General features: G+C 42.5%; 3 protein-coding genes across 4 annotated transcripts in view; 2 read left to right on the forward strand and 1 right to left on the reverse strand.

The window, feature by feature from the left end:
- Positions 1–1,453, forward strand: part of ALDH18A1 (aldehyde dehydrogenase 18 family member A1) — a 27,043-nt gene extending 25,590 nt beyond the window's left edge. For both annotated transcript variants that reach the window (XM_018561844.1, XM_018561917.1), the window contains one exon: positions 953–1,453. In XM_018561844.1, the coding sequence (XP_018417346.1) occupies positions 953–1,134 (182 nt within the window). In that variant the 3' untranslated portion in view covers positions 1,135–1,453. The remainder of the gene's footprint in view (positions 1–952) is intronic.
- A 4,036-nt stretch (positions 1,454–5,489) lies between these two features.
- TEX36 (testis expressed 36) lies at positions 5,490–10,596 on the reverse strand. Its single transcript, XM_018557346.1, has 4 exons — positions 10,500–10,596; positions 9,185–9,307; positions 7,309–7,389; positions 5,490–5,753 (listed from the first exon to the last, which is right to left on the reverse strand). The coding sequence occupies exons 1-4, from the start codon at positions 10,548–10,550 to the stop codon at positions 5,490–5,492; spliced, it is 519 nt and encodes a 172-aa protein (XP_018412848.1). The 5' UTR covers positions 10,551–10,596.
- Positions 10,597–11,113: 517 nt separating this feature from the next.
- The window catches only part of EDRF1 (erythroid differentiation regulatory factor 1), a 56,466-nt gene continuing 51,776 nt past the window's right edge, over positions 11,114–15,803 (forward strand). The window contains exon 1 of the mRNA XM_018558902.1: positions 11,114–11,249. Coding sequence (XP_018414404.1) covers positions 11,178–11,249 — 72 coding nt within the window. The 5' untranslated portion in view covers positions 11,114–11,177. The remainder of the gene's footprint in view (positions 11,250–15,803) is intronic.

Below are 15,803 nucleotides of genomic sequence, written 5' to 3' on the forward strand. Positions count from 1 at the left end.
GCGTCAATCAGCCTATTAGGTGGAGATCAGGGGTGTAGACTGCCGCATGGAACGAGCATGCACGGGTGCCTCCACGGCAGCTGCTTAGCTGATGGTGTCACCCGTGCAGGGGGCGGGGGGGGGGAAAGCTTTGCAAGGGCCCACTGGAGAATGAGGTAATTAACATTTTTAATACAACAAAGGAGTTTATATTTATAAAAATGAAGCTTTAATAACACTTTAAAGTAGTAGTAAAACCTAAAATTAATTTCAGTAATGAATCCAAATCAATCACATATACATTTTAAAAAATGATGTTTAAAAGCTAAAGCTTTTAAACATCAGCATCCATTGTAAGGGATTTAATCAGCAATTGAAAGCATTTTTAACTTTAATATCACTTTAGTTGTAACATAAGTCGTCCTAATTTCGGGAACGCATGTCTTGACCATCAACAATAGAATATAATAAACAACAGGGTTTTCTGGTACCCAATCAGTCTCGGTCTTCAATTCTTTTAGTCTAAGCATTTGTTGATTGGCCATTTTTCCAAGTATTTAGGAAAACAAGGGGAAAGGGGTACCCTCCCCTATAGTATTACTAAAGCACCTGTGCTATAGTAATACAAGGGACAAGACAGAGCGCCTCCATAGTGTAAAAGTGTAATTTATTTGTAACAACACGCAAATAAAAATGTACTTAAGCGTTGCTATAGTAATACACCTACTTCCGGGGAGGTACTGTAGGTGCTGATCTAGTGTCTTCCAATGGTGAAGATTGTGATGTGTTTTGAAAACCTCATGCTTACTAGGTAACTTCCCCTTCATTTGACTGCAATTTTTGGAGCGGGAAATTGTTAGATTGACAATTTTGTGATCTTATGGATTTGCCTAGAGTTACTCCATTAACCTTTCTCTGATTGTGGTCCATCCATAGTCTAAATCTGGATCCGTCTTTCTCATCTTTCCCTCAGGAGCAGAAGTCGGCATCAGCACAGCCCGGATCCATGCACGGGGTCCTGTTGGGATAGAGGGATTGCTCACCACAAAATGGTTACTGCGGGGGGAGAATCACGTCGTCTCCGACTTCGCTGAACACGGCAGCATGAAGTACCTGCATGAAAATATCCCAGTACCACAGAGAACCGCCAGCTAAAAGCCAGACACTCTCTTCTCTCTACCAGTACAGACCTCCTCTAGAGTCATGAATCGCTGATCAGTTCCTACACCAACACTTAGGCTGCGATCAAGATTGTGCACCCTAGAAAATAGCATAGAGCATTTAATGCCCCAACTGTCACTTGTGCACACTGGAGATTGTGGCTGGCCAGGGACTTTGACCGTCATTTGAAAGCTTTGATTGCAGTACAATCAAGATGTTGGCTTGATAAATGAAATGGCGCTTAGAATACGGTTGTTACAAGAGTGAAGGCACATAACTCTTGACACAGATGTTTACAGTAGTACTGAAGCCTCTGAAGATTTCAGCTTTTTTTAATCCTTTAAATTCCTTTGACCCCCCCACCCGCCTTTTTCAAAAATGTCAGACAGTTATGGTGAAGGAAACTGCTGTATTTGAAGCCTCATGAGAAAGCAGTGACCCTGAACCCCTGCAGCTACAAATAAAATACAGCACCACATAGACAGCACTTAGAGACACGGTCTCCTTGCCCATTCAGAGCAAAGTGACAGCATTTTTGAGCTCGCTCACTTCTCGATCTATCCCTGCAGAGAGCCGTGACTGTCACTCACGGCTCCCTGCAGGGATTTACCCCTCCCCTGTCTGATCCTCCAGCGCTGACTGCCGAATGGAGGGGGCAGGCACAGCTAGGCAGAGCCAGCTGTCAATCCCGCAGCTGGGTGGATCTCGAGAGTAATGTCAGGATCCGTCCCGGCTGTAGCTCGCGGTATATAGCTTAGGGTGACAGGAGGACGCTATTTTGTGTCCTCCCGTTACCCTTAGGAGAACTATAGGGGAAAAGCACTGACCCCATAGCTCTCTAAGAACCTCATCCCTAGAGGGGGCTGCCGGGCACAACCCTAACTTTGCCTCATGATGAGACAGACCAGGTCCTAACCTTCGAGCTTGCTGAAGTCTGACTTAAATGTAATTGTTCTTAGCTGCACAGTACTGTGCGATCTGTTCTCAGGAAGCTTAGAGAATGGATTTCCAGGTCTAGATTCATATGTCAAAGGTCCAAATAAAGACAGATTATTGTCCTACTATTGAAATTGTCTTATAAGTACACCTGAAAATATCATTTCATTGTTTTCAATTAAACTATTTTCGTACTTTTCAGAGTTTCTAAAGCTTGTTTGATGGGTTTTCTTTGTTTTAACCTTAAGCATATGTAGTTACAGGATGCTTGTTTCAGTATTGCATTGGCCATGCTTTGTTTACTTTTATAAACCTTGATCAGTTCTGAACACATTACAGGAGCTAGATAGCCAGTGCAATTAAAAGATGCACATATGCCAGCTTGTTATTTTCAGCTTTTTTCATTGCCAGTGGAAACACTTGTTCCCTATTCCCCTAAATGTGTCGGCTGCCATCTGGATGGGACCAACCGGCGGATTCTGATAAATACATTTATTCACAACTGACATGGATACTCATTGATTAGGCAGAAGAGACAGCTGGGCATGTCAATTGTGAGAGCTTCCTTGTTTTCTGTATTTAGCTATACAGTATGTAATGTATAAGAAGTATGCATGTAGAAATGTCTGGGAGAGACAGACCTGGCACACGCAGAATGTCCCAGGAAAATCTCACATGAATTAAACAGATCCAGTGGAGTAGAAGGTACACATAGGACTTCATCATAGATCAATATCAGAGAGGAAAAATAAAAAAACATATTTATTATCCATTTGGGGACAGAGGGAGTCATACTGTTTACTGTCAGATTAATACGCTGTCTACGGGAGGATTGGACACTGGCGGAAAAAATAAATAAATATGAAGACTAGCCCAGGATATCCCCTCCTATCCCCTCCTACTATCAGCATAGCTGTTTGTTGCCAGTGTCCTATAATGGACATGTTTTCTTCAAAAGTTTTCTTGGAATTTTTTTTTTTTTTGATTACCTTTATTTGTTTTTCTCATTTGTCTCTTCAAGCAATAGTCCTCTCATCCCTGCTGAAGCTGGTCTCTACAATAGCAGCAATCTGGATCAGCCCAGAGGTGCGTTTTTTTTATCTGGAAAAAGACCTTAGCCCAAGACCTGGTTTCCGCATTAGGTGCTTTCCAGACCCTTTTTGATAACTGCGGAGAGCTTTCCAGTTACAGTGCCGTTGGCATTGCCTCTGCGCTTGCCCTATGTAGAGATTAGTGCCATTGGCTGTAGTGGACAACACCTCTCTGATGGTCCTCATGCCTCCAAGATTCGGCTAGAGTTTGCTTTGAAATAAAATAAAGAACTGGCACTGGAAACTGCTCTTTGCCTGCAGACTGTTGACTTGGCATACGGTACAAAGACAGGTAGGCTGGAGGATGTGCAAGGTATCGCCATCTGTCATGCATTCTTGGGAACTGACCAGCACGCTGGCAATTTGACAAGAACGTCCAATCTGGAAACAACCAAATATAGCACACACCGTAACATAAGATCAGAGTAGATGCCACAACCTGCAGTTTGTCAGCTAATTGGTCTGCTAGTCAATCGTGCACACCACACATGCCCAGTTTACAAATTGCGTATGACCGTGAAACGGAGAAAAACTGCAGTACCCCAAAAAGTCAATAAAAGACACTTTAAAAGCCCCCACAGGTCATCAATTTAGAGATACCCCAAAATACTGGCCCTAGAATTATTGCTCTCACTCCGGCGTGCGCGGCGATACCCAACATGTGTAGCGCGTTCGTCGTTTTCATGCGTAGGCGCACCCGACGCGTGTTTACGTGGCGACGCGCGTGCTCGCGGGGGCGGGGTACTTTTAAAATTTTTTTTTATTATTATTAGATTTATTTTATTTCATTTTAATTTTAAAAACTGTTTTTTTGTTTTTTTTTACTTTACTTTGACTGCTATCACATGGGGGGGCTTGCAAGCCCCCCCATGTAATAGCAGATGGTGGTGACAGGTCCTCTTTAAGGTGATGCTGGGGGTCCAAAAGACCCTCAGTGTCACCTTTACACTGGAAATAAGCTATTGAAGTGCAGATCGCACTTCAATAGCTTATAGCTGGGCTGCAGGAGCCCAGAACTGACAGCCCAGGGACCGGAAGTGATGCAATCTGCATCGCTCCCGGTCCCATAGAACGGGGAGGGGATCGATGAACGGAAGTTCGTCGACCTCCTCCCCAGCTCCCCGCGGACACCAAGGACGCCGGTAGGAGGGGCAACGGAGCCCGGGAAGCACAGCGGAAGCGATCTGGTGACAGGTAAGTCACCAGGATCGATTCTGTTGTAAAGCTGACAGTCGGCTCTACAAGTTTAAACAGAGTCCCGGCGGCAAAAGTCGCCGGGAGTCTGTTTAAACAGCCCCGATGCTGGCGACGTACACTGTACGTCGTCAGTCACGAAGGGGTTAAAAGAGTTTAGCGCTCATCAGTTTAGTGTTATCAGTGATTGATGGCCCTAAAATTATTGCTCTCACTGCGACGTTCGCGGCGATATGTAACGTGCGGCGCAATGGGGTCTAAAGATGCCCACCCGCATCCAGGAGACTCCCGTCCGGCCGTCTTTCAGCGTTCGGCGGACAGGAAGTGGTTAAAGTGATAATAAAGCCTCTTTTAAAAAAAAAAAAAAATACTTCCTACAAGGAGACATTCCGTTGCTTGAGGCTGTAGCCTATTTGCTTTAAAAGTTTTTAATTCCTCGTTTTCTAGTGGGTCCCCGCAGCCATCTTCCCCCTGCCCTCTACACGGGTGCCTCTGTCATTCTAATGGAGGCACCCGTGCTCGGAGTAGCTGTGTGCGTCCATAGACGCACACAGCCCTGTGCCAGGCCATGCCCCTGCTCTCTTTGATGGCAGAAGGAGCCTACTTCTCCTCTGCCATCAGTATCCTCCCCCAGCAACCAGGAAGTTTGGGGAACGGAGGATCGCCTCGGGTCCAGAGGCGGGGACGAGTGTAGCTGACAGTGAAGTATGGGAGGACTGGGAAGAAAAAAAGGTGCTGGGATGTTTTTACCCTAATGCAGATAATGCATTAAGGTAAAAAAAAAAAAAAAGCCCAGACCTTAATACTATAATTTAGTTCGACTGGAGGTCTACTTCATGCTATTCAACTTCACTGTGAGTGACACCACCACCACAGAACTGGTATATAGCAGTCGTGGAATGACAGCTCACATCTAATAATGTTTCTTATGTATTTTGCTTTTAAAGCAAACCTTTCAGGAATAAATAAAATGTATCAGCATATGCGATGCATCGATACTAACGCATAATGTTCTACCAGCTGCGTCTTTTATTTCGTACAACAGAAAGTATTAACAATAGGATTATGATCAATGCTCTATAGGGTAAAGATTACTTCTTCGTCCTTGATGCTGAAAGGGTAGTCGATCTATGACAGCCCATGAGAACCACCGAACCACATGAAATGGTCCTCAGGATGGTCTCTGATACGAGCAGACCTTTCGTGGTGATGTTTGGGATACCTTCGGCAGAACGGAGCTTCCGTGTCCTGCCTTCCTCTGAAGGAGATCTGGTAATTGCTAAAACCGTTCCAGCAACTTGAGGGTTTCAGAGGAGTGCTATGACATGAAAGGTTGAAATTTCGAGAGGACTGTTGTCTTGTTTCATGTGGAGTCTTCCTTTTCCCAACTCCCTAAAAAAAAAAAGAATGTTATGTACAGTTGATCTCCTCTTACAGGAATCCGCATAGCAAACAAAACATTTATTCCCTTAGGTAGAGTGGGGGAAGGATTAGAACTTTGCTGTCTGGGTTTCATTGTAGAGATTTTTTAATTTCCTGTCCTGGTAATAGGGTGTCACATGGAGTGATGGGAAACCTCACCAATGGGGTCAATCAAGGGAGAAATAAATACATTTGTCAGGTTTTTACTGCCATCTACATGCATGTAACAATTTAGAAAATTGGACAAAACACTAGTTTCATTGGAACCCTGGCAGACTTTAATAGTACACACAAAACTATGTTTATACAATATATAGAAATATAGTTGTATGTGTACCATTAAAGTCCACCAGGGTTCCAATTAATCTTGTGTTTTGTCCAATTTTCTAAATGGCTATTTTTGGAAGTGGAACTTGTTTTTTTTTTTTTAAACATGAAGGCAATACTCAATATGAATGCAGGTCACATCCATTCTCATTCTTACCCTTGGATTACAGGGACAGGAAGTGAGAGGAAATCTTCCAAACGAGCTTACAGTCATCAGAATAAATTTGACCCTTTCCCCTCTATGCCCACTAACACAAAATACATTCTAAAAAAAACAAAGCTTAGGTAGATTTGGGCTTTAAATCCGCACTCCAGGCAAACAACTCAATACAATGTTGAAATACGTAAACTGTCAAAGGATATGTAATTGTGTTCAGCCAGTCTTTTGATGCAATCGATAATAAGAAATCACCTGCACTCCATAAAGCGTACAGACCTTGGATGAGAGGTTGGTGCTTGAAGTGACAACACGGATGGTGCCGTGTCAGATACAGTCCATAGTAGAAGTCACCAGCACTCGAAGATATGTGCAAGAAGTAAAGCACTTTTTTAAATTAAACTCACATGCGTCAAACAGCCAACGTTTTGGGGCCACGCAGGGTCCCTTCTTCTGGGTGACATAGTGACAGACACATCTGCCAATCAGCAAAGGCAGGACCTGACTTTGCATATCTCTACTGCAGTTAAAGTGCAGCTGAAGGCAGTTTTTTTTTACTTTTTAGAGCGGAGAGGGATTAGAACCCTGTCAAGTTTTTTTATTGCTACATATGTCCCCATTAGGAAGGTTTGTCCTGGAAGTGAAAGAAAATCGCAGATTTTGGGTTGTCATCAAGAACAGGACACTAGTTCTGGTGACTCTGCTGACCACTATGGTTTTACCTCACTTTGAAGGGATTTCCTCTCACTTCCTGCAGAGTTCAGGCTAGGAGATGGAAAAGCAGCACAAAGAGCCAATCTTTTTTTTTTTTCCTGACAAGGAACATGCTGATTGGAAGAGATAGAGTATAGAGAGGAGCTCATCACTCTGCTGCCTTAGTAGACAGGCCTGTGCTGTGTGTAGGACCTGTGTCAATTTCAGGACTGGATGAACAGAAATACAAATCCTTTGCTAGGTAAAACAGCTCCCATTTTTGTATTTAGCTGCTTGCCTGGAGTTCAGCTTTATTATGTGAATTGATCACTTCCTTAGCACACTTACAGAATCCAGGTATTCTCCGCTCCCCTGTATTATGTGTCTGTTATCATGTGAAGAAAATGGGAATCCATTCTGGACTTCATTCTGCAAACAAGGATACATATCAATACTGGTTATTACAGAGACAAGCCCCTGTATTTCCAGGTTCGCCATTCTGCATATTGAATACATAAATCAACAGAGTAATAAAGGAAATCTCAGCAAGTTTGGTGCCTGCCATTGCTGGGATCCCCTACTAAAATGCTAGATGCCTGGCTGCCATGCTTAACAACTGTGTCAATACTGACCCAGAACAAATATGTAGATGAGGACATTCCTGATCTTGCTTCTTTTTCTGAGTCTGTGACTTACGGTACCGCAGAAAGTGGGTCATCATAACAGCCAGGTAACTAGCATGTTCAAAATAAAGGCAGCCACCCCACTTATTTCTCATGGCAGGATTGCTTTAAAGCCTAACCGTAGCCAAAAATGTTTTTTTACCTTTTGAGATTTGAAGAATAGAATAACAATTCTGCCAGTCCGTGAACCCACTGGGATTTTCCCATCATTCCCTGTACGTGTGAAAACTATAGATGAAAGGGGCGGGTGTGGTGATCAACGGGACAGAAAGGCACAGGCAGCAAGAAATCATTGTCGGAAGTTCTAACCTCTGTCAGGTATTTGTTACTGCTACATGTTTGGTATCTATTTACTCAACGTGACCCCCATCTTGTATTGCTTACCAAAAATTGGGTATTATATTGTGTTTGTGTGCAATACAATTCATTTTAGTGTTTTTTTCCCTAAAAGTATTGATTTTACATTGATAAACATTTGCGCAAATATTGTGTGGCATAAATAATGCAGCTATCATTTTTTTATGCTATAGGGCCTCTGATTTCAGAAACTATATACTTGTTTAAATTAATTTTCTATCCAAAAATCCAGATTGTAATATGTGTGCAAAAATTTAAAAAATCGCTCTGGTATACCCTTCATTATTCTATTCAAAACAAAAAAACTTCAGCTTTAGCTACCAAAGAAAACATTTCTTCAGAGAGGAGTGCCATATGCTTGACTATCGTGCTCGTACTCTAGTTCCAGCACCTTCTAAAGCTGGCCATACACCTATAGATTATCTGCAGATTTTCTATGGTCAGATTCCTCCATCTACGCTAAACTGTGTGTATGGAGGAATCTCCCGCTGGGCCAAGCTTCAGTATATTGCTAGTCAGTCCCGCTGGCTCTCAAAATACCTGAACAATCTGATTGGATGCAGGCATTGTTCAGGTATTTTGACAGCCAGTGGGGCTGACTATCGGCCGACTGATAGGTGTATGGCCAGCTTAACTCACTGAAGTCCAGGTTTGGAGTTCTGACTGATGGCTAGAATTAAAAAAAAAAAGAAGAAAATATTGCCCTTTTTACATCCCCGAAGCAGTGGTCACGTGACACTCAATGTCTCGAGTCTTCTCTCTTCCTTTGTGTATTCCACTTACTATGGACTATCCAGCGGTGAGGTCCTCTCAGGATCCAGAAGAGGAGTGACGCCAGCACGAGGAGGTGGTAGGGGACTGGCGGTTTTCAGTGCATCTGCAGCACTGGATTAGCAGCCCCCTGCACCCAGAAATGGAGGCAGCAAGGGACGTGACAGAGAGCTAAGGTAAGTATAGCTTCCTTCACCAGGTAAGAAAAAAAAAAACCTTGCAGGATGGGTTAGAGGGGGATGGGAGGGGGGACATATTTTGACTTCATTGGAGCTTTAATGGGTTGCTTTGTCACAATGCATTATAAGTGTGTGCTAATGCACCACAGCACAGCGTGCGTGCTTGTGGGTGGGTAGCATGAAGTGTACTTTATACCGCGGGGAGAAATATAATAGGCAGGTTATAGTCATTACCTTGTTACAGGACACACATATCAGCGGAAGTCTCTGCTCTTTCCAGGAAGCTGACTTGGCATGATGAAGCATATCCTGGGTACTTGTCACCGGCAGCTTCATACTGACACCTATATGAGGAAACTACAAACACAGAGAATCCGTTATCCAAAATACAAAACTGAATTAAAGGGTATCTCTAGACAACAAGCTTTTCTTAGTTTTGTATGGAGTATATACACTATATTGCCAAAAAGTATTGGGACACCCCTCCAAATCATTGGATTCATGTGTTCCGTGAAATTTCCTTGCTACTAAATATTCCGCGGTCACCTGTTAGTGATAATATAACTAAATGGAAGCAACTGGGATCAACAGCAACTCAGCCACAAAGTGGTAGGCCATGTAAAATGACAGAGCGGGGTCAGCGCATGCTGAAAACACAGTGCGTAGAAGTCGCCAACTGTCTGCAGAGTCAATAGCTACAGACCTCCAAACTTCGCGTGGCCTTCAGATTGGCGCAACAACAGTGCGTAGAGAGCTTCATGGAATGGGTTTCCATGGCCGAGCAGCTGCATCCAAGCCTTACATCACCAAGTGCAATGCAAAGTGTCGGACGGGTCTGGGTTTGGTGGTTGCCAGGAGAATGGTACTTGCCTGACTGCATTGTGCCAAGTGTAAAGTTTGGTGGAGGGGGGATTATGGTGTGGGGTTGTTTTTCAGGGGTTGGGCTTGGCCCCTTAGTTCCAGTGAAGGGAACTCTTAAGGATTCAGCATACCAAGACATTTTGGATAATTTCATGTTCCCAACTTTGTGGGAACATTAATTTTAATAATACAACACATAAAACAAACGTATACATCCACAATTAGATATTAAAACAGCAATACAAAACAGACAACAATACATACAGACCCACAGAGGGGAAAAAACAAAACAAAAACAACCACACCTCTCCTTTTATAAAATTAATTTTCCTCTCAACATACCATATTTTTCAAGCCACATTACTCTTCGGAGTACCAATAATAAATAGGAGAGATATTATACGAGAGACATTATACCCAAGGTCCTTTACCATATTCAATCCACATTGTGTTATATTATTACACTGTGCTCCCCTAAGGTGGTTCTCTCCTCACCCACCATAATATAGTGTTATATTATTATTGCAATGAAACACGAACACAGCATTCAAAACCCGGACTGTCCGGGCGAATCCTGGACAGGTGGCAACCTTGGTGTAAAGGCAGGCGTCCCAATACTTTTGGTAATATAGTGTGAATATATATATATATATTATGAAACCCATCCTTGTAGACATCCATGTCTCACCCACAGTCCGTCCTTCTCAGCAGAAGGCATGCACAGGCGTCCTTTAGGCATCCCGTCTAATCCTCCAGTGTAATCTATACACAAACCTCATGCCAGGACTGCACGCAAGAACAGATCACTGCAAATCAGCTCATGGTATCTAGGGAACACAAAAGCGTCCGTTGGTAGTCATGGAAACCTCAAACACCAAGGGTTTTTTTTGTAAAGGCCACGGGAACTTGGCTAGTAAAAAATTGTCTGCAACTTAGGCGCCATTTTGTCGTAGCCGCTCAGCAGCCGTCTAAATTTGCATTGGAATTGCGTGGTTACAATGCAGGCAGCAGCGGCTTATGTTAAGCTTTGGTTCAGCTTGTTTTGGTAGCCGCCAGCTTCCCAAGGGGTTCGAGACCTGTTCAGTTACTTGAGTGCTACGTGTGGTAGTTGAGGGCCTGTCTAGCTGCACGTGCGGTCTCTATGGTATTGGGAGGACTTTCTAGTAGCTTGCATGCGTGTTCTGACGGGGAAGACTGTCTTCTCTAGGAATTCACCCGCTCTCTATGGTCCTGGAGTAGTCCTGCAGTCGCGTAGTAGTGGGCGGGGCCGGACTCTTAGTTCCGGTAGCAGGGATACCGGTCTGGAAGTTTCTAGTGTCAGCTGAGTGATGGACAGCGGGAGGCGTATGGTGGAATAGAGGGCGGCATGGAAGGTGGCGTGGAGGGTGAGCAGGCCCCACACAAGCCTGACAGTGGGGAGGACACCGAGGAGAGCCAGGTAACTGCATTCATAATGTCAGCATATGGGAGGCAACATCTGTAATCCCCACAGCCGTGCCACTGTGCTCCCCTCAGGGGGTGCTCTCACCCACCATAATATTGTGTTATATTATTATTATTACTACACTGTGCTCCCCTCAGGAGGTGTAATCCTCACCCACCATAATATTGTGTTATATTATTATTATTATTACTACTACTATACTGTGCTCCCCTCAGGAGGTGTAATCCTCACCCACCATAATATAGTGTTATATTATTATTACTATACTGTGCTCTCCTCACCCACCATAATATAGTGTTATATTATTATTACTATACTGTGCTCTCCTCACCCACCATAATATAGTGTTATATTATTATTACTATACTGTGCTCTCCTCACCCACCATAATATAGTGTTATATTATTATTACTATACTGTGCTCTCCTCACCCACCATAATATAGTGTTATATTATTATTACTATACTGTGCTCTCCTCACCCACCATAATATAGTGTTATATTATTATTACTATACTGTGCTCTCCTCACCCACCATAATATAGTGTTATATTATTATTACTATACTGTGCTCTCCTCACCCACCATAATATAGTGTTATATTATTATTACTATACTGTGCTCTCCTCACCCACCATAATATAGTGTTATATTATTATTACTATACTGTGCTCTCCTCACCCACCATAATATAGTGTTATATTATTATTACTATACTGTGCTCTCCTCACCCACCATAATATAGTGTTATATTATTATTACTATACTGTGCTCTCCTCACCCACCATAATATAGTGTTATATTATTATTACTATACTGTGCTCTCCTCACCCACCATAATATAGTGTTATATTATTATTACTATACTGTGCTCTCCTCACCCACCATAATATAGTGTTATATTATTATTATTATTATTATTATTATTATTACAATGTCACTGTGTTCCCCTCAGGGGGTGCTCCGCCCACCATAGAGGTGTGATTATTATTCCCCCAGTATGGTGTTATGATATGATTATTTTAGTACACTGTGCTCACCCCTCAGCAGTATTCTCCTCTCTGACCCTTCTAGAAGGTTCATTTTCAAGGCTCTGTTCACATCTATGCAACGCAGGAGTGCGTGCAATGCCACACATGATCCTGCATCCATGTGTGGCATTGCACTGCATTCCCCCCCCCCTCCATGCACCTACCCATTGCATGTGCATTGTACCACATTGCATGGTAACCTATTGCCATGCAGTATGGTGCGATGCAATTTAATAAAAAAAAGTGCGTGTATTTTTTACATTTGTTTACCTGAATTAGGCCAGTCCAATCAAATTAATTGGTTGCCCTACCACAGCGCTACACAACGCACCCTGCAGCACCTTCGCAATGTTGCGTCACAGAGCGAGCGCTTATATTATGTCCGCCCCTGGGGAGTGTCATCTTTATTTCCCCAACGGCTGACCCTTCTGTAGTGTTATTTTTATTATTATTAATAATTTTGATGATGTGCTAACCCCTGTGGATTATTATTTTTACAGCCCCACTGGACTGATCCTTGTACAATGATGCAGGTTTATTATTACTACCATCTGCTGACGCTTTGATGGTGTTGTTGGATTAATATAACTATTATTATTATTGCACTGGGCTACTCTGCGCTATTGTTATACTGTACTGACTACTGACCCTTCTAGAGTGTTATATTAAAGAAGAACTCTGGGCAGAGATAATAATACTTTAATAATTGATAAATATTATTATTATTTAACATTTCTTATTTATCAATATTAAAGAAGAACTAATCTTAACTCTTGCAGTGGGACTATCCCTTCCCTCCAAGGGTTAAGTGCTTGTTTTTTGTTTTTTTTAAACAACATTTTTATTTTGTAGACAAGAAAGAAAGTACAAATGTACAGCAATGCACTTAATACTTCATGCAGATAGACAAGTGCTTGTTTTTGTCTAGGAGGTAAAATAGCAAAGGTTTACTCACCTGAACCTCGAAGGTGGCTGGCTGTTAGCTCGGTCCCTGCAGCGTCTCTCCTCCCCCACTCCGGTGGTTTAAGGTCCTATGAGCCATCACGTACAATACGGTGTATAGGGTGTGAGGACAACGAGCGACATTCAATTGCTGGAGTGGAGGAGGAGACGGGCAGCAGGGACCGGCCTGACAGGCAGCCGGATCAGAGGTTCATGTGAGTATATTTATGTTCTTTTGACATTCTAGATAAAAATGAGCACTTAACCCTTGCAGAGCCGGGGGTAGCCCAAGTGCAAGGGTAAAGATTATTTCTGCCCAGAGTTCTTTAGGCCCCATTCACACTGAGCGATTCGCAAATCGCGTGTTTGTCGCGCGATTTGCATTTTGCGCGATATCGCGCAAATGCTTGCATTGAGCAAGCTAGAATCGCAGCAAAATCCGCTCCAAAAAGGGTCCTGCTGTAGCGACCCGCGACAGCGACGGACAGAGCCCCATTGCCATGCATTGGAGAGCGATATCGCGCGGTAAATAGCCGCGATATCGCGGGAATTACCGCGCGATAAATCGCTCAGTGTGAATGGGGCCTTAAAGTAGAATTAAATACTTGTTTTTTTTGCCTATATCTGCTGCTAGCAAACATATATGTGCTAAAACATAAAAATTTCATCAAATAGGTAGTTACTTACCTGTGTCTCCGCCGCGCGCTAGTGTCCGAAGATCTGAGGATTCTCGGGCAGCTGTGAAAGATCATGGGACAGGCACATGCGCAGTAGAGATCTGCGGCCAGGAGAAGAGGGGAGACACAGTGTAAGTCAATGCAGGCAGCTGGGAGCGTGCACCTCGGACAGACTACGTGGGATCAGATCAAGAGGCATCATTTAAGGTAAGTCCTTAAAGCAGCATTGGGGGGGGGTGTAACTTTAATATTGATAAATAACAATACAAATCAATAATACGTATTGTGACTTTAATGTCACTTTAATATTGATAAATGAAAACAAATAACAATAATACGTGTTGTTTTATTATGCAAATACTTATTATTAATGAATGTTTATTATTATTTTATGCTGTCACTTATATGATATTAGATTATTATACTAAATCTTATTAGATTATGCAGACCTTTGAAGTATTATGCTCATTGTCACACTGTGCTGGCCCCTTAATCACGTTAGAGAATTATTTTAATTACTGTCTATTATTTCCTTTTTATTATTATCACTCTGTTCACACCTAGGCGTATCGAATATGCGCGTTTGTTGCGCGTTTCATGCGTTTTTATTGCAATTCACGGTAGAAAACACGCGAAAAACGAGGGCTACTTGGCTGTATCCCAATGGAAACGTGCTACAAAAACGCAGCAAAGAAGCTCATGTACCGTTTTGTAGCGCGTTCGGACGGCCTGAAATACGGCAAGGTGTGAACCATACTCATAGAAAACAATGGGATTTTCATGTTTGAGCGTTTTGTAGAGCGTTGAACGAATCATTATATCATCATCGCACTGTGCTGACTTCTATGGAGTAATATTTATATTGATGTTGTACGCTGTGCAGGATGTTATTATTATTGTGTTTCCTTTGTTTACATGACACGCAGCACCCAGATGTGCAAAAGTCAACAAGAAGCTTCTCATGTGCCCATACACAATAGGTTCACACCATGTCAAGACCAGATCTGGAGCAGATCTGCAAAGACAGCACTGTGCATTTTTGCCGTGATTTTGTAGCATTCTGGTGCTGTTTTTTTTGTTTTTTTTAGCTTAAAATGGGCTTTTAGGTGCAGTTGAATGCATTTTTGATGCGTTTCAATGCATTCAGTGCATTCCAGACCAGAGAAAATGAGACGGGCAGTATTTTTTTTTTTGTCTGAACCGGAACAGACTCCGCTGGTGTGAACAGAGCCCAGAAATACCATAGGGATACATTGGGATGCTTTTTTGGTCCAGGAACAAACTGTTCATGTATGTATTGGTATCTTTTGCTGATCTTTATATATCCTTTGTAAGGACGATGTGGAGCATGGCTGGTTTTTGATTCTGTTTGGTCCGGATTATAGAATGTATTGCAGACCTGAAGAGCCACTCAGTCCATTGCCTAATATTTAGAAGCCATGTACTAACATTGCCAATAGAAGAACAGGCTCAAAGCTTTACAACTGCAGTGCAGGCAGATACAAAATCTCTAAAACAGTGATGTGTATACTGAAAAATATTGTTCCATGTATTTTACATACATGGAACTAACGTACACACTTGGACCTGTCATAGATATGCAGTCTTGTGACTCCAAAGCTCCAGCTAATAAAATTGCTAATAAAAATCCAGCTAATAAAATTGCTTTTAGAATACTTTTTTATATAAAGTTTTCAAACCTTCTAAAAAATTATTCTGAAGCAATTTTATTAGAAAATGTTTGCAGGGAGGATCAGAGCGAAGGAGAAGGAACATTTACCGGGTAGGTTGTTGTGTAGCCGTTCCTTTTACTTTCATCCTGATTAGTGCTGTTGGAGGCACTTCAGCTTTTTTTTTTTTTTTTTTTTTTTTTTTTTTTTCATTTTTTTTTTTACACC

The sequence above is a fragment of the Nanorana parkeri genome, unplaced genomic scaffold (genome assembly GCF_000935625.1).
Source record: "Nanorana parkeri isolate BGI_ZX_2015 unplaced genomic scaffold, ASM93562v1 scaffold2, whole genome shotgun sequence".
NCBI classification, from domain to species: Eukaryota; Metazoa; Chordata; class Amphibia; order Anura; family Dicroglossidae; genus Nanorana; species Nanorana parkeri.